The following is a 23,526-nucleotide window of genomic DNA, read 5'->3' on the forward strand; positions in this document are numbered from 1 at the left end:
GAATCAAGACCTCAATCCAATGTACTAATGATACTTAGCACTGTACATCACTATACTGTTACTTACAGACATTAACTAATACATCCTCACAACACCCCTGCGAGGTAGGGAAGTATTATTATCCCCAGTGTACAGATGGGGAAACCGAGGCACAGAGAGGCTAAGTGACTTGCCCAAGATCACACAGCAAGGCATTGGCAGAGCCAAGATAAGGATGGAGACGTCCCTTGTTCCCCACCCCATGCTGCCCCCCACTAGACAATGTTGTCTGTCTGGAGACGGGGAACCCAAGAGGTCCCTTCGAAAAGCAATGCCTGGACTTGTTGCCTATTAATAATTTTTATTTGCCTTTAATGAATTATTTCACAGTTTTTCCCTCACACTGTACACCATGCTTTCACAGTCCGTTCAGCATTCTGTGGTAGCCCACAGCCTTCTCCTCTGGCACCGGGACAGCTCTGCGGGGGGTTTGTAGGGTGCTCTGTGCTTTCATTAAAAGGATGTTTAGAAACAGTTTTCACTGGCATTAGACTGGGAGCATGTGAGCTCTCACTGGAGACCGATAACACACACTGGAGAAGCAGGCAGAGGGAACTGATGGTAAAAAGGCATTTGCTATCCCCTGTGAAATGACCAGCGGCTCTCTTGGTTTCTTAGCTCTTCCAAGCTCCAGTGATCACTCAGAGCAGAAACTGCTGGTCTCCGACTTGCCTGGTCAGGAAGTCGTTGTTCTGGGGGTTGCTTCCCTCATAGGTAATAGGCAGTCAGCTCAGGACCAGAAAGGTCCCCAGCATTGCCTGCTCCAGGTGTGTGATACTGTCTTGGAACAAGGCTGGCTGTAGCCGTTGTGCTCTCCTGCCACGGGGAAGGGGTATTACCACGGTTGGCAAGCAGCCATATCCAGCATCTAAGTCTCTTTTTTTTCAAAACTGGGATTCAATGAAGAGCAAGGGAGAGTGGATGGAGGAGGAGATGAGGATGAGGCAGAGCAAACAGGAAAATCCACCAAATGAGCTTCTAGGAAGGAATTGTCCCCCCTTGGGCACTTCAGCTGAAGTGGCTTCATTTTCACAAGGCTTCTTTCTCTCTCTGGGAACACCTGCTGAGCTTCATCTCTGTCAGCTGGATATATCGTATGACATTGGTATCTGCAGGGAAAGAGCATACACATACACGTACGGTGGTTACAACTCCCTGTGGAAGACAGACACACCGCACCTTCATCCTTGGTGCATCGCCTGGGGAGCAACATGGCTCCAGCGCTGCCTGCAGAACAGCATCAGTTGGAAGGGGCTCTGAACCAAACCCCGCAGCTTTGGTTTTGGAGAACCTGGTCTGATTTGTGCTCACCATCCCTGTTGCTCACAATCTTGCCTCAGCTAGTTTTTACCTTCTCTCTGATCACTCTTGGTCAGCACAGTTGAAATCACACAGTTGAAACTATCCAGGTCATCCTTGCCTGTTCTTGTGGAACGGCACCTTCATTGGCTTCCCTTCCCTCAGTGCCTGCATGCAAGCCCCTAAAGGCATTTTGCGTACAGTTATGCTCTGCCTTTTTGCCCTCCTATTCCTTTTACAGCCTATTTCACTCTTCTCACATTTTTCCATGATGAGTTGAATTGGGAAGAGCATCTTTTGCATTCTCTTTGTACACCTGCTTTCCTTAAATTTCATATTAGGAAGTCCTTCCACCATGACACTCTATCTGCATTTTTGTCATATGCTGTATGCTGCTGCATACTGCCTTGTCTATCCTGTCTAATGAAGTTCCTAGGGCCAGAGAACCACTGATTCATCCCTGTAGAGAGCTGTGAGGTCCCAGCACTGTGCAGGTGCTAAGCTGAGCCCTCTTTTTCCTTCCAGTATTTCAGTGCATCAACACAGCACACAAAACATGGGAGTTTTGTTTTACCTCCTGGCCTCAGCAATGAGGGAACCTGTTCACTCCGAAGCACAGGTTGATCTAAACAAGTATGTGTCTCCAGACAGGCCCCATGATTCTGCAGTCATGGTCAATCCTTTCTCAAATCATGTTGATTTACTATCATGAGGGTGACTTCCCACGCACATGGCACCCACATAGTGACAAAAGCCATGTGGTATCAGATCCAAGCAAGCAAGCAAAAAAATAGCCACTTTCACTTATGTATGGATTGAAAAACGGTTCTTTCTTTGCTCACAGCCTTACTCAGACAGCCAACCAGGGCCAGCTTAGTCCATTTAAATTATTAGATTCTCAGAAACCAATCTGAAGTGCAGTGCAGTCCACAGTCAGAGGGCAATCTTGTCTCCTCCTCATCCAAACAGCAATGTGCTCCACACCAGCTAGGGAAATGAGAAGTGCTTGAGCTTTCAAAGAGATGAACAAATTACTGGTAACACATCCAGCACTAGCAAGTGCGGGTATTGTACCCACCAAAGCAGTTGTGGGTGCAAAGTCCCCTTTAAACATGAGAAGGGGACATCTCTGTTGTGCCCACAGCCAGAGCTGAAACAGTGGGAGACGGATTGGCTTCCCCTCACACAGAGCTCTCCGCAAACATGCCATGGGGTACCAGTGGGCTGTGGCAATGCTGTTGTGACTCCTCAAGCTGTCTCTGGTGAGGTGGGTTTCCCTACTGAGTCTTCTGCAGGTCCAGCTGCATCATCCTAGTCAGTCCAGAGGGTGGGATTCAGTGATTAAGTTACTTGCCCAGTTTGGGGTATTCTTAATGAGCCAAGAAGTTCTGCTGTTGCTTGTGTTAGACAAGGTGCACCAGCATCCTGGGCTGTTCATGCATTAGCATTTCATACCAGCCCAGCAAATTTTAAAGCAGCTTTTCTAAAAACAGAATTGGTTTTAGTTGTGCACCCTCCTGGAGTGAAGAAATTCAGTTGAGGCGGTAGCCCTCAATTTTAGGGCTAAAATAAAATCAGTGCACGTGGCAGGCTGGTGGCTAACTCACTCCCAGCAGTGTGAAGGCAGGGCACACAGCCAGGCCAGAGTCCTGCTGTGCTGCCTGCACCTCACTGCAATCTCTCTACTCTGTGCCCTTCTAGGCTTTGATGGACTCTGGTCTGTGTACACATCCCTGCTGCTGAGGTTCACACTTTGAACGTCTGCCTGGTGCAGGTGATAAGTGATAACTGCGTAGGCATGTTAGGAAATCACACCTGCCTGGGCCTGCAGGGAGTCGATGCTTGGCTGAGGGGCCGGAGGTGGGTTCAGTGCATAACTGGGCGATGAAAGGTTGCCAGCTCCCTTTGGCTTGTGGGTAAGGTAGCTAGCTGCTGATGGCACAGCTTCACTCACCTGGGAGATTTCCACACGCCTGGGAAGCCAGGGGCAAAATAAGGTGTAGCCTGATAGAGGGCGGGAGATACTCCCATTGCGAGCTAGTTACAAATCTCCCGGGCAGGTTTTGGCATGTTTTGCTTACTTTTTGAGGGCCACTATTTTACCAAAGAGAAATAATGAGAGCAGCACTCTGTTTACAGAAGTAGAGCCTAGTCTTTGTCAGGTCTTTTCCATCAAATAGTATTGCACCATACTAGCTCTGCCTGCAGCAGTATTTCAAAGCTACATGTAAATGTTAATGAAGAGAAGACTCTAATCTCTCAGTGAGGAAGAAGCAATCCCCTTCTGCTGATGTGGAAATAACAGGTAAGGACAACTCAGATGAGGGGTCAGACCCATACAAAGAGATGCTGGCAAAGCTGCAACAGGAACATGTCTTCTCACTCTTAGGACTGTCCCTGTGTCCTTGTGCAGAGTGGCCTCCTGCTGTTTTAAAGGTCATTTCTGCTTCTCCCTGTAGCTTCAGAGCCCAGCTGCTTATCTGCTGTGCAGACACCGTGGCCTGGGTTTTGTTCCCAGGACTTCTGAGTCACAGGGGTTCAGGAAGGCAGCTCCTGAGCTCAGCCGTGAGCCTGCTCCACGCAGCATGGGAAACCTGGCTTGTACGTGCAGTCCACACGATGTCTGAACATGAGGTTTCAGTGCAGGGCCAGCAGAGACTAACTGCGGGTGTTTGATATTACCAGGCCAGCTGATGGTCCGGTCTCAATCCCAGTCAGTATGTACCTTGATGATGTGGCCCCACCAGTGGGTAAGAACTGAACAAAGCTTGAAGGTAAGGTGTATGTCTGGCTGCCCATGCTGCACCAGACTCTGGACACAGAGTTCAGGGAGGGCTGCATGTATGCTTTGCACAACTTAACAGCAGCTTCCTTCTCCCTTAGTAGGGAGGGTTATACAATTATCTTGTGTTATTTCCATCTGCCTTTGTGATTTTTGTTTGGAGGTAGCGTAAGAAATCAGGCCAAACCCAACCTTCACCCTTGACAGACAGTAAATAGCCATAAGGGATTTGCTGTGCTGACAGCCCTTTAGAACAGTAAACCCCTTTGCTAGCTAATTCCTCTTTACCATTTAAAATCTCCCCCACCAAAGAGAATAACTGCCAGTGATTTGTGCCAAAAACATTCCTTATTAGAAAAAAAACCCACACAGAACATGACTGTAATAATAACCAAGTGCTTTTACCAGTGAGCCTAGTGAAACTTCAGATAAAGAAAAACAATTGCATTTTGCAGATGGAGACAATGAAAGTGGAGACACTGACTTATTCCAGGTCACATAATAATTCTTGATAGTGTTACCTGATTCCTATGGCTGTGTTCTAACAGCCACATCCTTTCTTACTGTATGTATTCACTTCTTTCCCCCTGAATACCCTTCAAGTTTTCCATAATCATAAATAAAGAAGTGGAACAATGGCCTTGAATGGTGTAACAATAACAGGGAAGAGTCTCTGATGCAGAGCTGAAGGCCAGAACTGTTTTTTGTATACATTAAGGGCCTTTGGGGACACTTTCTGGTATGTTTTTGCAGCAAGCTGTGGTATTTGAAGCTGTTGCTGTTGAATAAATTAGTATTTATTTCAAGAAGCAATGAGGGATACTAAATAAATAGTATCACGGGGGGTGGGGGAGCACAGAAATACATATTTTAAAAATGGGAGCAAAGTGGTTCAGCTAAAAGGACTTTTTCACATCTGAGCCTAGTCAGAACCTCAAGGTTAGGATAACTTCTTACTTTCCACTGACTATTTTTCTCTTGCATAGGCTTCTCCATTTCCTGGTTCTGGCAAGGGCTGAAAGCAGAAGGGCACACTGTAAACTAAAATAGGCTAAACTGAGCTTTTAAGCACATTTGCTCAGGGAGTGTGGGGTGCACAGCTGTGCTGTCAGACTGCCCGGAGCCCATGGCCAAGCGCGGCAGATGGGACCGGGCACCCTTATGGGAGGTGGAAGAGGAAGGAGATCCCAGCACACCCTTAAGCGCACCCTCCCTGGTGCTCCTCCCGGGCACAGCCACCGCAGGAGCCCTGCAGGGCCAATGCCTGTAGGACACCAAGCACAGCCAGCTCTGACAGCCTCCCTTGCCTCCTCTAGTTCAATGAACATCAGCTCCACTGTGCTCTGCCAGGCTCACTCCTGTTTCATGCTCAGTTCTCACTCTTCCCTCTCAGGTTCAGGTGGAAGAGCTGCTCTGTGGGGTTTTCTTTGCACATGGCTTCCATTTTGCTTTCTTGTGATCCTTTAATTTTTCTTTGAGTATTACAAAATTCCTTTCTTTTAACAGAAATGGTTTAAACCATAGTGTGGTTTTATCTCCCTATTACTATTTGAATTTAGAATACTACTATTTGAATTTAGAATACTACTATTTGGGTAGGTTAGCATAAAGGTGGTTGCTCTGGCAAGGCTAAAAGTTGTTTGAATATATAACTTCTTTGCTGTCCCAAAATGAATTGTTGGGTTTTGACACATGGATGACAGATACCTGAGCAGGCAAGTGGCTGATTTCACGGCAAAAGTTGAAGCATCCTGTTGAATGCTTTGTGAGTAAATGTCTGTCTCTCTGATCAAAGTAGAATACTAACCCTTTACTGAGATGGTGGAAGGCATGGCTATTGAGGATTACAAATAGTCTCCTGGCTTTGCTAAGGGGAAAAAGCTTTTTGTCAAAAAGTCAGAAAATGCAATGGTTGGGACACACTCTTCCCCATCCTGCTTTCTTCTTCAAAAATAAACTAGAGATGGAAAGAGAGACAGGATCCCCTCCACACAGACGGCATTCCAGCAATACTGTCATCTTCCAGGTTGTGCTGCAGCCTCGGCAGTGGTTAATCTTTGGGCACTGCAACCTTGCTGCACTATGCGAGTGCTTGAAGGGGGAGTACAGCTAAGGATACAGTGAGTCATGCTCATCCCTGTGGAAATCAACGCAATCAAGTCAGGGACAGACTAAGTCTCGTGAAAAGAAATGCAAAAGCGCTCAATGCAAAGCCATGTCCCCGCTCCCCCCCCCCCATACCTGTCGGCTGGCGGGATCTTGCCTCTTTCAGGTAGTAGAGGGCCTTGTTGAAGTCACCCAGGTGGTAAAATGCCACTCCCGATCGATAGAGCGCCTTGAAGTTCTCACCTTCTTTCTGAAGCACTTTGAGGCAGTACTCCTTGACTCGCTCGTAATTCACCAGCTCGGCCTGGAGCAGGCAGGCTGCAGGGGATGGGGATGATGGGGAGACAGACAGACAGACAGGAGAACATTAGTGCCGTATTTCTCCCTGCTCCTGCAATCTGCATGGGGAAAGAGAGCAGCTTAGGTGAGGGAAATGACTCAGACCTGTGATTCAGAAAGGGTGCAGTCATATGGATTGTTTGCCAAACCCGATTGTTCGCAATTGAGATACCAATGCTTCTATTTTTGGCATTGCAAAGTGAAGGGATTGTGTTTGCTCCGGGCGGGGGCGGGGGGGGGGGGGGGGCAGGGGGAGAGAGGGAGAACATAAACATCCCTCAGCAGAGCAGGAACGCCGTACAGTCTCATGGCAGCAACTGGCTTAATTTGTAGTAAAATCGCTTCTCAGACTGAGGGCTGGAGCTCAGGAAGGTACAAAATGGCAGTCAAACAGTTATCTGACAAGGAAAAAAGGGACTAAATTGGATCAAATTTTGTATTTGGCTTAATCCAAGGCTGTTAGATTTACAAATAATCTGTAATTGCCTTTTATCCAGGAGGTCCTGTATGGAGTTTTGCTATAGGAAACAAGGGGCTCTGCTCTGTTGGAATGTGCTGCTAGCAAACCAGAGACACCTGGAGTTGTAGTACAGGGAACAAATGTGCTGCGCTGTGTGCTTTCTGCAAAGTACTGCAACACAAGTTCATCCCGAGAGGTCAGTTTTGCTGACTTCCTAAAGGAAAAGGTAAACACAGTGAAGAAAAGCATGCTGAGGACTCTGTGTGCTGAAGGACAATTGTTGCAAAAATGTCAAGGAACTGAAGAAAATCCCCACAGTGAGTTTCCCCCAACTAGGAGTGAAATAAAGAGGAAAGGGGGAGATCCCTGAGGCATGCTTTACAGCCCTGTTCGTGGCTTACTGTAGTGCTTACTCTGGTGGGCTAAACTTCATTAGGCGTATTGGGCATTGAGAATGGTTTGGGGAACACTGACAAGAACAGGACATGGTGCAGTCACAGTCTTTGGGGCAATGAAGAAAGTTGTGCTGTCCGCAAGCCCACCTGGTGCTGCAACCCAAGGCAACTTTGGGAATGACACAATTTGGGGAAGGGGGAAGGACGGCAGGATGCCGCTGCAAGGATCAGTTCAGAGGCTGGCAGCGTCAAGTGCCAGGGCATGGAGAGAAATTTCCCATGGCAGGTGGTGTTACTCAGTGTGTCTCTGGCAAGGAGACTCACTGCTCCTGGAAATCCAAGTTGTCCCAGTTCAGGTGTCACCAATGAACAGGCAGACTTCATTTTTTGCATGGTAACTGCAGCCTGCAGCTGAGACGATAGGATGCTTGGTCAGGAATATGATACAGTTCTTGATCCCCTTCCCCTGCACCCCTAAAGTAAGCCCTGCACCCTCTCTGTATCTCACTTTACATTTCATGAGCAGGAGGTTGGCTAGATGACCTCCAGAGATTCCTTCCAACCTAAATTAGTCCGAGTCTATGATCAGTTAACATGGACAGAATACATTCCTAACCCAAGTACATGTTCAAAGCTTAAATAGCTAACTGGGAACAATCATAAACAGGCTTTTACCAGTAGCGAATGGATGGTACAAATGTTTTGAGCAAGGACTGCAGAACTAGCCCCACTGCTGGTACATTTGGTTGAGTGACGCAGTAATTACGAACGAGAGCTTTGTCCCATTTGCTTTAATGATAGACTCTCAATATATTTTAACAGCTCCTGCCATTAAAGTGCATAGGTATTTCAAAGGCATCTGGTCGCTTGCTATTTGCTTGCCAGTTAAAAAACACATGTTTCTAAAAGCTTAGCAGCATTTCCTTATCCAGAATTTGTCCCTTCCTATTTGTCAAACATTGATTTTTCTCACTGTTTCTAATGGAGCTTGAAATGACTGTGCCTTGTTTTCCTTTATTTTTCAAAGCTATTAAAAAGATGGCTGTGTAAATTTACTGCTGGCTTCACAGCCCTGGAGACGGGATTGCTTTGTTTATCTGCTGACCAGTAGCACGTACAGCAGTGGCAGTAGCTTTCTGCACGCTGCCAATCTGATCCAGCCTTTCACGTTCTGTGAAACTGCCTTTCAGAGCAACTAGGGGGGGTGGATTTCAGACTCTCTGTTCATTTGCTACTTGGGATTTCCAGTTAGAGTCATAGAAATGACTCTGTGAAAAATGACAGGCAGTCTATTCATGTATATTAACTCAGTAATTCCATATTGGACTTGCTTCATGGATTGGTTTAAAAGAAAAGAAAAAGTCTCCCACATCCTGCTAATTCATAAACCCAAATGGGCTTCCAGATATCCAGCTGGGTTCTTTCTGTGACTCACACTCACAGTAACGATTCTGCAGGGCATCCCCACTAACCATGCACGTGGCAGAGAGAAGTCAGTACCACATGGCTAGCAGGAGATACGCGTGTTTATCTGAACAAAGCGAGCAGATGGATGTGCAGGAAACAGTTCTGCTGGAAGAGTTGGCCATTTGGAGAGCCAGCGTTGGAAGCGGCTGTTGGAAATGAACCTGGAGGGAGTATCTATCTCCCTTATAAATATTTAGAGGTGTGTGCTTTCAGTTCTTGGTGGACTGAAATGATCTTAACGGACTGTGATTCAATGCAAATATTGAGGCTGTTAGTAATTCAGTTTTCAGAAATGGAAGAGGCATGGAATCCTTGTACTTCCTACCTAATTCAGTCAGGGGAGAATTGTTCTGAAAACATGTTGTTTTCCTAAACAGACATGTGCATCTCTGGCTGGGAGTGTTTGTTTACCACATCAAACACCTCATCACCCTCCTTCTCGGTTCATAATAGGCCCCCAGTGAATCCTTCTGAGAACAGAGCTCACTCAGAGAGACCGAATCAAGAGGTTTATCCAGCTCCTCCTCCTGCTTTCTTGAAACTGAATGGGCTTCATCCCACCAGCACCACCTCTAGTAGCTCTTTGGCGATTAGAAGCGTGCCCTTTACTTGCAGATGCAAACCTAGAGTCACCCATTCCCTGCAGCTCTTGTTGTCATTGTAATACAGCATCCGGCGGCCACAAGCTCAGAATGTAGGATGTCCTGCTTCCCCACAGCGTGCGATGATTATCCATCATACTTGGTTATCATTCTCAATTTATCAGCTGATTTATTGTGTCAGCTTAAGCAATAAGTAACTCCTAATTTTTAAAACCATGTTTGTCACATGGTGATGAAGAGTCCCTATCTGCTGTAAAATAAGCCATTTTGAAACTGCTGGGTGAAATGTGCTATGGGGAGGAGGAGAAGGTTAATGCTATCATCAGCTCCAATGGAGGGGCCCTGTCCATCACACTTCCCAACTGACTGTTGATGTTTAAGCAAGGAAACAGGAAGTTTGGCTGTTTTTCTTCATAAGAGGAGTGTTAAGCCTAGATTTCTAAGTTTTAATTTGTGGACTCAATCTATGCCAGCCAGTTCCATGAGTTGCAACAATTGGAGAGGTGCAGTACAGATCTGGTACCAGTAGGTAACTGTGCCATCAGAGCTAATTTGTTTGGCCCTGCTTAGCACAAGGTTAGGCAAAACAAAGATTAAAGCACCTGTAGAGCCAAAATACATCTACACATTTAACCTTTACCAGTAGTTGTGGTTAGCAATGGTGGGAAGTTGTAACTGAAATCCCAGCAGTTGAGGGTTTTGGATTCTACTTTATTACACCCTGAATTAACTTTGAATTCCAGAATACCTTTCAGGAAGATATCTAGGCGTGACAAGTGCCAGTGAGAAAGGATCCATGACAGCCCTTTTCTCCCAAAGGTTAATTACTTTCATTGTTTAAGAACTGTCACTATGTTTCTATACTGATTTTTTTTGTTTAGCTGCAATTAATAGCCACTGGTGCAATTACTAGCCACACCTTTGCTACCCTGAAAACCTTGTATTTCCTTGTTGCACTGTTACTCTGAGACTCTGATCAAGTCACTCCTTCATCTTCTCTTTAATAGCCTGCATAAAGAAGTGACTGGAGTCTCTTACTAAAAAACCCGGTATTTTTCAGCTTTCCTCACTTTTATGGCTGTTCTCTGAGCCCTTAAAATGAAGTTCAACTGAAAGTGCTGTCAGTTAGCATCCTACCAGAGAAACCTCTTCTGTGTGAATACCTCTGCAGGTTATGGCAATAGCTCAGTTTGGCCCAAACTTTTGGCTTCTAATTTTGGCTGAGCTAAGAACTAAGTCTGGAAGTAGGATGCATGGGTTTTAACATGGAGATTTTGAACAACAATATCAAGAGCCTTGCCTACCTGGCAATTTTCACCAAAGGGTAAATCTGCATGCCAGAACAATCCTCCAGACACAGTTTATACCAGTGGCTAAATTCCCGCTGTAGGCAAGGCTCAAGACCTATCTGTGATACAGAACACTTAAGAGAGTGAGCCAAATTACTGTGCAAACAATGTTAGCATATCCCTACCCCGTGGCGTGTTCCTTGGGCTCAGCACACTGTGTTAGTCATAACAGGAATTCCATTTGCTGTTGTTCCGGGAGATGAAAATGCCCTTGCCCTACAGGAATATCTTGGGTTGCAAGTTCATATTTCACAAACTCCTGTCTTGTTTGCAGTTTGCTATCACCCAGGTAAGCTGGTAGCACTGCCTATTTTTAAGATTGCCTCGTGCCTTCCACTGTAGGAGAGAGTCAGCTGCTTATAACTTTGCTGGTCTTTTTAAGTTTTTGGACTAAAATGTTCCATGTGCGATGTCTGCCTTTGATGTCTGCTTTTGGAAAATGTCAGCCAAGACTGTTCAGGTATTTTTGAAAAACAGGCTAGGGAAACGTATCTTATTTTTCCCTTGTTAAAGATCTCTGGTGACTGTCTTTGGATTTTTCTCATGCCCTCTCATCGTTTGGCTTTGCAAACTGAAATCTGGCAGATACCATTTGTGTCAAGCAGGTGCCTTCTGTTATCCCTGGGGTAACCTATAGCTGGCCAGCTGATAACCTTCTGAAAATAAAACCAGTATAGTACTGCACGTGGTACTCTGTAGAGATGCTTTAGAATTATTTGGTACCCACATCCTTTGAATATTCAGTCCACCCTGGGCACAATCCAATCTAGGAAAAAGCTGAGATTTGGAATCTTAGAGAGCAAAAAAATTCTCTTATTGGCTCACTGTCACAGGACAAAAGAAGAGCAGAAAGTGGAAACCAAGCTGAGATGGCCTGTCTCAGTTATGACAGAAAGACAGGGAGACAAGTGCTTGCAAGGGGAGGAGACCGGGGCTGAGAGCCACGTGGGGACAGAGGCACAGAACTGTTGGGGTGGTGAAAGAGGTATATGAGTGGGGAGTTGAGGTCTATTGAGGAGGCAAAGTCTGGGCGGAGAAGTGGAGTTAAGAGTTTGGGACAAGGTGCTAAGGACATAGAGAGACAGTGCAGCCTCCTCTGGGGACCAAGAGGAGCATTTATAGCAGTGAAATCCAAGCAGAGGAAACTAGTCTCCCTAGGTGTGTATGGCAGCAGCTCCTCTAGCAGATCACTTAACCACAATCACATCCCTGCTCTGAATCATCTTTTTCTCTGCTGGGTGTACTCACCAAGGGATACTAACCTGCAATGCTGAAAGCTAGCCCTTGCAAATATTCCCTGGAGACTGGAGCAGGTGTCCTATGCAAGAGCTAACAGTAAGTCATGCGGTTGAACCACTCTCGTATACCCATGCAAAAGGGTCTGAATCCAAATGATCTTTGTTTTCCACCCCTTAGACTGAAAAAACCAGCCTGTATTGATCTGTTTGGTCGCAAAGCAGAGAGAAGTAGCTAAATCCATTACTGCTTAAACCTGAAGTGGATATTCCCTCTTTACTGTATTTATTCTTGACTCTACCACTGGAGTTTAACAGCCTATATGGATCATTACTCTTTAGCAAGTGCTAGGTACTCCAACCACTACAAACTCAACGTGCATTTCACAAACTGACAGTGTCATTCCCAGAAATAACCGCAATTAAACTCTACAAAATACTTTGGTTTCTGATATGATCTCACCCTAAGTATAGCAGCCAGCAGCTCGCTTAAAATCTGTTTAAATTGCAGGAAGATGGTGCATATTCTTGCTCTGGTTCTACTTTGGAAAACATAGGATTGATGCTTTGATATAACTGCTTCAGGGTTTTATTCAGACATTTGATTAAGACCTTTATATATCGTTGAACAGGCTTTGTTCTCATATCTCTTTAAGACTCTAAATAATAGGGCAGGCTAGGAGAGTCTCATACTTGGCATCCTTCATGGTGATGCTCTTCCTCAGAAAAGAGAAAACATGATAGTGGTAAGTTCTGGTTTGATTTAAGTGTTTGGGAAGAAAAATTATTGGAATATAACAAAAAAAAAACCAACCCCAACAACCAACCAAACCCCAAAAAACCCCCACAACCCAGGAGGGGAAAAAAAGGAAAAATGTTTGTCTTGGAAGAGACAGCAATCTTCTAACCATGCCACTAATGGATATACCATTAATCTCTGCGTGCTGCAGTCTGTGTAAATAGTGTTTACAAAAAGCACATGGAGCTTACAGTGTCCATTGGAAGAATTAAAAAGGATACCATTACTACATGAGACTGAAAATTTCAGCCATATGTTAGTAATTTAAATTATAATTGACTCCTAAAATAAATCAGGTAAAATGTGTCTCAGAAAATGATGCTGAAAATGTAAAGGGTTGTCTTAGATTAAAAGCCACCTTGGACTTAAACTACTGTAATTTTAATGTACAGCATAAAAAGATCTGGACTACTGGAATGCTTATCCAAATTTCTCTGAAGTTGAAGTTATTGATCCTGAGTGTGCAAACTGCACAGGCTACATATGGATGGCACAGCCCAATTTTTAACCTATGTTTTAACCTGTGTTAAATATTCAATCTGGATTGGCACTAAAAGGAGCCACATAACATGGGGGAATGTAAGAAGCCTACACCAAGGGAACAGAGCAGAGGTGGTAAAGCATCCATATCTGCACTGAGCTCCGTGTGTGCTGTGCCTTTCAAGAATGCAACCCAGCATTCCTCAAAAGAGGATGTTTAAAGCATCTTTTTTTCGGAGAAATGCCGCATGCAGTTTCACTACTAGGCTGAGATGCTAATTAGGATCTGCAGTTTCCAAATAATCTCTTCCATGAAATATTTCTCTTCTTTCTCTATAGTCCAAGCTTGCAAACAAAGAGGATTTTCTGGCTTCTCACCAATAAAAAGCTAATTATAGACAGCTTGATAATGTCTGGCAATAATCTGATCAGCTGACTCCTAGTTCCCGGACAACCTTAATGGGATGAAAAGGGAATATCAGAATAACAGTACAACTTTCCAGCCAGTGGCTCTCATTTATTCCTCTCCAGGTACCAAAAAGGCCTAAACATGCCCGTATGTTTCTGCTTGCGGGGAAATGTGTGGAAAATTAAAATCCAAACTGTATGACAGGTTGTCTCTCTCTGTAGGGAGGGATTAATGCTAAATGAGGTGTGGATCCACAAATGTTTGGAGAGCCCAAAAAGAGCCCAAGCCACCTTCCCCTTCTTCTCAGCCTGCCTCTCAATTCATAGAGAGATACCAACTGTTCCTCCCCATCCTGCCTTTTGGCCATGCTTTCCTTCCAATACATAGCATGGTCTCCCTCACTTCTCTGCTGCTCCTGAGTCCTTCATACCTCTTCCAGAAGAAAGACCCTGACTTCACAGTTCCAATTAGCTTCTCTAGAAAAGAGAGAGACAGTAGTAGTGACTGAAGTATGCTGATACTTCCACCATCATGCACATTAAGAGGTATCTAGCAGTTCTCAAAGGAGCTGCTGAGCCTGTGTCAGGCTTTTTGTGGCTGGCAGCTGACCCTAGAACTCTGCCTATTGCCATCCTTTGGAGCGCACAGGGCTGATAACAAGGAGATAAGTAACAGCTAATATGTGAGCTGTCAGAACAAATCAGTTTAACTTCAGTCTGCGATAGGGTGATCAGTCTTGAAGATAAAGGAGAAACAGTAGATGTTACATATCTTGGCTTTTACACTAGTCAAATGACAAATTTTAGTGACATTTTCTTAAGCAAATTGAAGGAGCACAGTCTAAATGAATAGACTTAACTCTGTTAAGAAAGTGAAAGACAATATTAAGTAGGGTTCTGCACTGATCTGTCCTAGGCCCCATGGTATTTGGTATTGTCAATAAAGACCTAAATGACAGACTGCACACTGCCTCGTCAATTTGCAGATAACACCAAGATGTGAGGAGCTGGCGTATGTTGGATGACAGGGCTAGAATTCCAAAGGATCCCCACAAACTGGTGGTGTCCTGATAAAAATAGGATGCAATTCGACAAGGTCCTACAGTTAGGCAGGAAAAAAAAACCACTGTGTAAGTACAGCAGGGCAACAGTTGGCTGGACAGCAATTCTGCTGAAAAGGATCTGGGGACTGAAGTGGATCACCAGCTAAAGTCAACAAGGCTATACTGTTAATGAAGAAAAATGCACACCAGCATGTATGAAAAGAAGCAGTTTGCAAGACATGTGAGAGTACTCTGTCTCATTTTGGATGCCAATCTTGAAAGAAAATGTGGATGTAATCCACAGGAGGACCCTGACAATAACAAGTGGTCCAGAGAAGACAGAATATAAGCCCTCAAGAAGACAGTGAGGGAAGATAGGCTAACAGTGTTCATATATGTAAAAAGAAAAAAAAAACCTGTAATGCAAAGAAGGGTATAACCAGGATACAATCTGTTCTTCTTGTACTCGGGAAGTAAGAAGAGGGCTTACATTTCAGCTAGGAAGAACTTTCTAGCAGTGAAGAGAGTGAAGCATTGAAAGAGGCTGCTTGGGGAAGTTGTGAAGGATCCTAGCTTTGCAAGTGTTTAAGAACATCTTAAGCAAACGTTACCTGGGATATGTCTTATCTGTACCCTTGTACCATGCATGGGTATGGACAGAAGACTCTTGAATTGCTGTTCAGCTCTGCAGTCCAATTATTGATTGTCGTGTAACACTCAGAGCATGAACGGTCCTCAGTTCTCCTTAACGGCTGCCATTTAGTGCTAATTCCTATCAGAAGGTCCTGTTGGAAGATGTCAGAGCAACATTCTAGCCAGACACTTAAGTAACAGCAGGCATGAATGATTTCTGCCTTTGCTGTGTGTTTATGTTCCCATATTTCAGACTTTTCTAATTTTCAAGAGCGCAATTCTTTATAAGTGTTCATTATTTCTAAATGATTCTTAAGCTACTTTAAGGCAAGTTTGTGGTGATTTATGCTTCTTTTTTGTCACAAATCCAGTGATATAATACTGCAGTTTTCCTTCAAAGGGCCAAAGCTTTGAGAAGCAAGGAATTTCAGCAAACTTTTCATCTGATCCTCATAGCTTCTGTTTTGAAGGAGTATTTTGACCTACCAGTTCCTGCAGTTACTGGTCCTTCAAATCAAAACCAGAGGCTTACTGAAAATTCTTAGCTATGATAATATTAAAGAAGTAGTTAAAACCTAGATGTCAAGCAAACAAGAATTGTTTTCTGAAGCCAAAATCTGCCCCCAGCTGTGTACCAGCAAATCTTTGTTCTACCAAAATAAAGAGCTTAAGGTGGAGATGATCTTCATATTGCATCTCCTAATCTCCATGCCTTTGATTTTCCCAGCCAGCAGAGGTAGGAGCAAAGTCCTAGCAAAGCACTGGTAGAGCAAGAGCTTCAGTCAGCTTTTAACGACTAGATCATTTTGATTCTATAATATCCATAAATACTAGCTCCTCCTGCAGCCATGTTAGAAGAGATGGAAGTCCCTTCTGTTTGTTTTTGCCAAGGCTGTTATTGTTGAGCTGCCAGGTTAAAACCCCTGGAAGTTTCCTCCTCTCTGACTTTATATTTATCTAGTAATCTTTGACCTGTCTTTATCTTTTAAAATCAGTACTCATCTAGTCCAGTCTAGTCCAGTCAATATGACTTTAGATATGTTTGGCCTTTAGATCTACTGTTCCAGCTGCTATTTATTCCACCACCTCTTCCTCGCTGTTTGCTTTTGTTCACCTTGTGCTGCTCTACTCTCTCACTGTGGCACCTTCTCTACATTGTACCCTTTGATTCTCTGGCCTCCTGTTGCTATTGACACCCACTGGAGGAATCTGGTCTCTTGAGTCATTTTCACAAGGGAAAAGCACTTAGAATTTTATCAGTGATCAGCAACATCAGATGGTGACAACCATCTGGTAAGCGCCTGGAGTTCAACAGCAGTCCAACTCCAACAAGTGCTATCAAATATCTTATGATTCTCACCAGAGTATATTACACAGCGAAATTAAGGTCTTAATGGAATGATGTTTTTTTTTTAAACTCATCTGAGACAAGGAGGAGATTTCTGTAAGTAGGGAGATACTTTGGAGGAAGTGATGGATTTCAAGCTGCCTTCTCTGCTGAAGGGTAAAGCATCCTTTGCTCATAGTGGTTCGAACAACTGACAGCAGTACTGTGAAATGCAGCTGGAACAGCTTGAAGGCTCTCAAATGAAGTCACTGACAGTTGTGCATGCCACAATTGTCTCAAGCCTGGCTGACTGCAGCATGTTCAATTTGGGATGAAAGCCAGCACTTTATCCTGTACCACAAACAAGGCAGGATGACATGGCTGCGTAACATCTGTGTGCTGTGCCCTGTGGTGGCTCACAGTTCACCTCCCAGGGCACGTGAAAGAGCTGACAATTGCAGAGTCTGCTAAGGGGTGGAGAGCAGGCTGTCTCTGGGGCCACCTCCCCGTGTATTCATACCATGTATAATTGATAGGGACTGAAAGGCTTTTGGTTTTTCCTTGAACTCTCCCTAGCTGAAAAGACTCATCTGGCAAGATGGAGAGGTCAAATGGGGCGGAACATTTCCTTCATTAAAATAATAACGTATTCACGTGTTTTATCCAGGTCCAGCGTAGCCCAAAGCCTTTCCATTTTAATGATGTTTTGAAACAGAGAGAAACCTTTATGGCCTCTGTGGGAGGGATGGAGAGGAGAACAACTGACAGAATCAGAGAGGCAGAGGATGCCCAACTCAACTGTTTTCTAACTAATTGAAGAGAGAGAGGTATAAAACAAAGCTCTCAACCTTATTTTCTTTAAAAATGCACTAAACAAACTTACAGAGAAGAGTGGTTTGTCAGCAACAGAGCCAACTAACCCTGGCTGTGTCAGGCTGTGTCACCTGGCTGAGCTTTGACAGACGACGTAAAGTGAGCTTAAGCATCACCCTTTCATGTAGCTGGGCCTCTAGTGTCCTTGCCTCTTCCCTGCCCTCCATTTATACCGTATCAACTTAGTACCATTGAGACATCTGTCTCTCCATCAAATCTAGTTCGCCAACAGGTTTGAAAGTTATTAAGAGAGGACTGACAGGCAGACCACAGAAAACATACGTGCTTATGACTCATTTCCTTTGGAAATCAGGCTGAAAACAAATAAACTAAAGACCAGAGGGATGATTCAGTATATTATTTGCTTGAAAAACTCAGGGTTTGAACTGTGCAGGAGCATAAGCCAGTCCTCTAATAAGATGTCTTCTCTTTAATATAAGCTGTGGCAAAGTGCTTCAGGTAAAGATCTCAGATCATTCCCAAACCCTTCATAAACCACGTCTGTGCAACGCATTGCTGGCAGCGGAAGAACGAGGTAGGAGTGTGTGTCTGAGTTGGAGCACGTGGAGGGTAACTTCCACCCCAAGTAGAGAGCTTGTTTTCAGGCACCAGGAACACTGGAATCCTTGTACTGAATCAGGCCAATACTACAATTCTGTGTCTTGACTGTGCCTTTTTGGTTAAGCTAGGGAAGGTGAAGATATTGTGTAAGAATTATGTGGTGGCTGAAGAAGCTGAAATGGGTTCTGCTGACAAGCATATTGGTCTGTAAATAGAGATCACTAGTAGAATACCTCAGGAATTAATTTAAGAATTGAGCTTGTTTAGTGTTTTGTTAATACCTCTATGTAAAAGCAGGAGTGCCCTACTGACTGTGAAGTTGGAAGGTACTGTCAAAAGGGATGAGGATGACAATGTGATATAAAAAGAACTACATGACCTCGTACACAGCAGTAAATTTATTTGGGATGGAAGTTGGTAATACAAAATTTAAGACCATGATCTTTGGAACTAATAAGAATTTTTGCTAGAATTTGTGAGCTCATGAGCTGGAAACAACCAAAGAGGAAAAGGATGTGAATATGCTAGCTGATCACAGGATGACTGAGTCATTTATGTGACATGGCCGTGGACAGGGAAATGAAAATCTCAGAGAAGTTTATTCATAAATCCAAACCAGTTAGCAGTGGTTCTCAAGCATGAAAATGTAATATTTGCTTTACAGTTTTTATCCTATCTAATACAGCAGTGAATGTTCTGATTAGTTATGTGTCTAAGCCTTCTCTTCTAACCTTATTAGGTTCTTTAACTCCATGATACTTTCTGGCACTGTACTCCAAGTGAATCAGCCCTACATTTTAAGAATTATTTTGTATTAATCTATTAATTTAATTTACCCCCCACCCCATGAGCAAAGCTCCTAAGCTGCCTCAGTTTGAGCTCCATCACAGTAGTTAGAGAATGTATAAAGGAAAATGAATACATTTTCTTTGTACTTCTAGTATAGGTGAGGATCTTATGCTGCTCTGGTTTCCTTGCAACATGAACGCACTACCGTGTCTTAAGCAATTAATCACTGCAAAGCATTTAAGAGGATAGTAATCTAGGATTTGAATTATGGTAGTATTAAAAAAATATGGTGACTAAAGGAGTTGAGGCTTAACTTTGCACCACGCTGTTTGATGAGAGAATCATTGCTACAGGCATGGGGCAGAGATTCTGATGTGATTCTTTTTGAAGCACTAGACAAGAAAAAAGTTGCCTTTGCAGAACAATGGCTAGGGCTGACTTATGATGGTTTTCCAGAGCATCATAACAGACTCCTTCCCTCATCGTTCTGCTTCTGCAAGATCAACTGGGTGGGGTGATGACCTCCCCAAGCAGCTCCTGTTTGGGAGAGGCTATGGCCATTCCATGGATTTATTCTCTGAAAGTGTGGGTGAAACATAATCTTTCTGCCCGCTCCCTCTCTGGGAGCAGGAGTGGGGCAGAGGAATATGAACTCTCACAGCTTCTTCCCTGCAGTTGGTTGAAAGATTGTTCTTTATATCATAAAGATGCTTTTCATATCAGGGTGAATTTGTGGATTAGATGGTGACTGTAGGGATAGCGCAGCACACCGGAGGCAGACGTTTGTTAGTCACATCAGCCCAGGAATAGCCAAAGGAAGCACTAAAGGTCTGACATAAATTTTCAAGTTGCAGACACTTCCTCTGCTTTTGATTTGCTTCCAGGAGTAAATTTCCTCTCCCACACACTACATTGGGAAATGTGCAGGCCAAGGATACCCCACTGCTTGTTTTGTATTCTGCTCTCCATCTGCTTCAGGTAGCAGTAAACAGCTCTGCTGCCTGGAGTCGAGAGTTAAGTCTTTCAAGCTGGAAAAGACCCAAGATAAGCAGCATCCCACCGGGCTGATCTGAAATCAGACTTTGCACGTTAGGCTAAGCCTTACAGATGCATCAGACTGGTAGCGGATTTCCACCACTGCCTGATTAGGTTCTACCAAGAGAGCCCTGAACCCTCTTGCTTTACAGAATAAGGTGACTTATAGCAAGGTAGATACCTCACTTGAGTTTCCTGAAGTAGGAAATGAGCTGTTTAGATGTCCCTGATATGGCCAGGCCAGAGTAACACCAGAGACATGAAAACTGACAGTTGTAATCAGGGCATCACAGGAGCTTTGGAATCAAAATTTGAGGAACACTACTTTGGTGGCTCTTTGCTGGCTGACCCAGCAGCTCCTTTCCAGCAGCTCCCAGGCAACTAGATCGACGGCTAGATTAGCAGAGTTTTGCTGCCTGCCACTCTGATATGAAAGGAGTTGCTGTTGCCATTGATGCAGAACAATCTACATGACAGCCCCCTAAACTGGCAGCAAGTAAATGCAATGGGCAGTGCTTCTACTAAAGGAAGGGAATACTGAGCAGTGGCTAGAAAAATATTTGCTTTAGTAGGGCAGAGATTTGACCTGTCAAACATGGATGTGCTGGAGAAGGAAAAATGCTGTAGCCTTGCAACCAACAATCAGCATCCTGCGTCCTGAAAGGCTTATGCAGCAATGTAAGGATGGTTGTTTTCTCCACCTAGGGACATGTACAGAGTTGCAGTTCCTGCCTTGTTGATGGTACATATGAGTGAATAGGACTGAGACGTCATGATAGTCAGGAGCTTGGGACACAGGACTTGTCAGGCAATTCTGGGTTCTTTGGCAAACAGATACACAACTGCTAGAGGTGCAAACAGCACGAGATATTGCTTTTTTCCCTGACTCCTGTTGGGAGGCTGTTGCAGAACCATTCAGGGGTGGTGACTTAGCCCAAGGCTTTCAAGATGAGTATGTGCTGCTGTGACGGGCAAAGTTGTGGTCATGGCTACACAGGACAAGCATGTGTTAAAATTCATGCCCCTGATCGGAAGAGTTGGTAATTTTATCAAGGTGAATGACAAAGGGTGTGAAGACATGGAATATAGTCACATGCTTGCACATGTACACACTGTTGTAGAGAGGTGCTCCTCCTTGTTATACATAAATAGGTAACCAGCACCAACTGACTGGTTTCCTGTGGGTGTCACAGCAGAGATGGGCCTTGAGGAGAGCCAGGAAGGGAGAGAAGGTCCAGCCTGCACTAATATACCGCAGGCAAAATCAGCTCAAAGGAATCAGGCGCAACAAGGTGCTGTGGGGCAGAGTATGAGAACAACGGGGATGAGAGGACCTCACTGGCAGAACAGAGATGGGGGAAGCCCAGGAAGGGACCAAACTTTGTCCTGGAGGTCAAAAAGTCTGACATAGCTGTGTTGTAACTGGGAGAGTGAGTAGAGGAATTCAAAGGGTAAAGGCACGGACTGCATAAGCAGCCCCGGACTCCTGAGCTGAGAAACATGATGAGAGAACTGGGTACACGGGACAAAGCCAAGGAGAAGCAGATGGTGCTATCCAGCCTCTGAGCCTCAGGGTGATGGTGTGTCAAGAATTTTGGAGAGTGGGGAGAATGGAGTGGATTTTGAAGTAAAGATCATGACATTAGCTATTGCCTATGGATAGTAACAGATGAGCTCTGGCACGTCAGACTATGACAGCTAAAGATCATTGCTCCCAGCTGTCGCTTCTGCCATGGGTTATCACAGAGAGAAAACGTGACTGTGCCTAACTCATTTCCATGAATTGTCTTAGTATTGTTTCTAGCAGTGTCCTAAACTCCGAATGGCTATACTGAGACAGACTTGTCTGCTCCAACCCCACCTTCAATGGTTGCCATTCGCAGCTGCCTAGGCAAGCGTATAAGAACAGGGCAAGCTACAGTGTCCTACCACCACCTCCCAGCCTCACACAAGTGAGTGTGCCCCAGCTGAAGTTACCTTCAGCAATTCCGGCAAAGCCTCCAGAAACCACGCTGACTCTACAACCTTTGTTAAAGAGAACAGAATAGTAACAGTCCATGCCACCACAAGATTTACCTGCATTCATCGATCAATGTCCTGAGCTTACTGTTTGCCATCCAAGATGCAGTGCAGGAATGAACAAAAGAAGACAGATTCCTGAGCAGCCATTAGTAACATCTTTCTAGTTAATGATAGCTAATATTGACTCTTTTTTCAAAGCATTTTTAACCCTCAGTATTAGTCACTGGTGTGGTTGCCTGAGTAAGTTGAAAACAAGATTAATAAACAGTTGTCTTCCTTCTATATCAGTTTCTCATCCATGAAGTGAGAAAACAAAGAAGAAAATAAATAGCCAGTAAATTTTCTCAAAACTTTATTATGTATTTTCTCCCTTTCTTCATTTTGTTTCCTCAGTTTCATAGTCCTTTGTATGTTATTTTCTGTGAGATGGCACAATGTCAAGAAGAAAGTGGGACCTTGCAACATTTAGACCTCCCCTTTTATTTATCCTGTTTACTTTTACTGTTCCTTTCCTCCCAGCAGCTCCTTTATCAAGTGTGCATTAGATCTCACCGTAAAATCCTAATGTGAAAACTTCTGATGACCCTCCATTCTTGGAGCATCAGTTGCACTGTTCAGAGGACACTGATGAGGAACTGGGGATGTGCTGCTGAACTGATAAGCAGTTCTAGAAGAAAGGCTGGAGAAACAGGTCTGGAGTTGGGTTAGAAATTTCTGGGTCTGAGCCCAAGTGAACAGGAAGAAGAGAAGGATGCTCCATGTGCTGAACCACGCAGAGGTGGCCTAGCTCCCAGAAAAGGAGGTAACCGTGGAGCTCATGGGTGTATTTAGCCATAGACTGGGAACCAGCTTTCATTTTGACACTAGGTTTTATTGAACCAGCTGAACCATCTTCAGCACAGCACTGATGGAAACCTGTGGAGGTGTAAGAGGCTGTGACTCATTGTGGGACTTTTGCTGGAGGAAACTCTAGGACAGCATTTCAGAAGAGGATGGAGTAAAGCTGGCAGGACGTGCTACTACAGAACTCTCAGAAAACATACCAGTGTTCTCAAGGAGGAGAACAACCAGTACTCTTTAGGTAAACAAATTAACCACAGCTCTGTTCTTGAAGAAGCTTTGTGATTTTTGATATCTCCTGCTTCATCTCCCATGGTAAGGTATAGCTAGACTTAGATCTCAGCTCACCGAGACTGCAGCTCCTCTGGGCAGTCTGGCCAGGGCATCTATACCTTCTCAGTACTCTGTTTCAGGCAAATGGTGACAAGGTCAGCCGGGACAGGCTTCTCCTCATGCAAAGGAAATTAAACGTGGTAGAAGTGGCTGCAAAAAAAACCCCACCAGAGCCTCAAGTTTTGAAAAGGCTTGGGAAGAATAGTGACATATATAGAGGAAAATGCATCTCCTGCCTCAGCAAGAGAGATGCTGTCGAACATGTATCGCTTAAACCAAGTTTGGTGGCAGCTTGCCATCCTTTCTCTTC

At 44.4% G+C, this 23,526-nt stretch overlaps 1 protein-coding gene across 1 annotated transcript in view; it reads right to left on the bottom strand.

The window, feature by feature from the left end:
• Positions 1 to 285: 285 nt before the first annotated feature.
• Positions 286 to 23,526, bottom strand: part of TTC9 (tetratricopeptide repeat domain 9) — a 28,959-nt gene continuing 5,718 nt past the window's right edge. The window contains exons 2-3 of the mRNA XM_050897951.1: positions 6,362 to 6,544; positions 286 to 1,148 (exon numbers count right to left, since the gene is read on the bottom strand). Coding sequence (XP_050753908.1) covers positions 1,069 to 1,148; positions 6,362 to 6,544 — 263 coding nt within the window. The 3' untranslated portion in view covers positions 286 to 1,068. The remainder of the gene's footprint in view (positions 1,149 to 6,361; positions 6,545 to 23,526) is intronic.

Source organism: Gymnogyps californianus, chromosome 5 (assembly GCF_018139145.2).
Source record: "Gymnogyps californianus isolate 813 chromosome 5, ASM1813914v2, whole genome shotgun sequence".
Taxonomy (NCBI): Eukaryota; Metazoa; Chordata; class Aves; order Accipitriformes; family Cathartidae; genus Gymnogyps; species Gymnogyps californianus.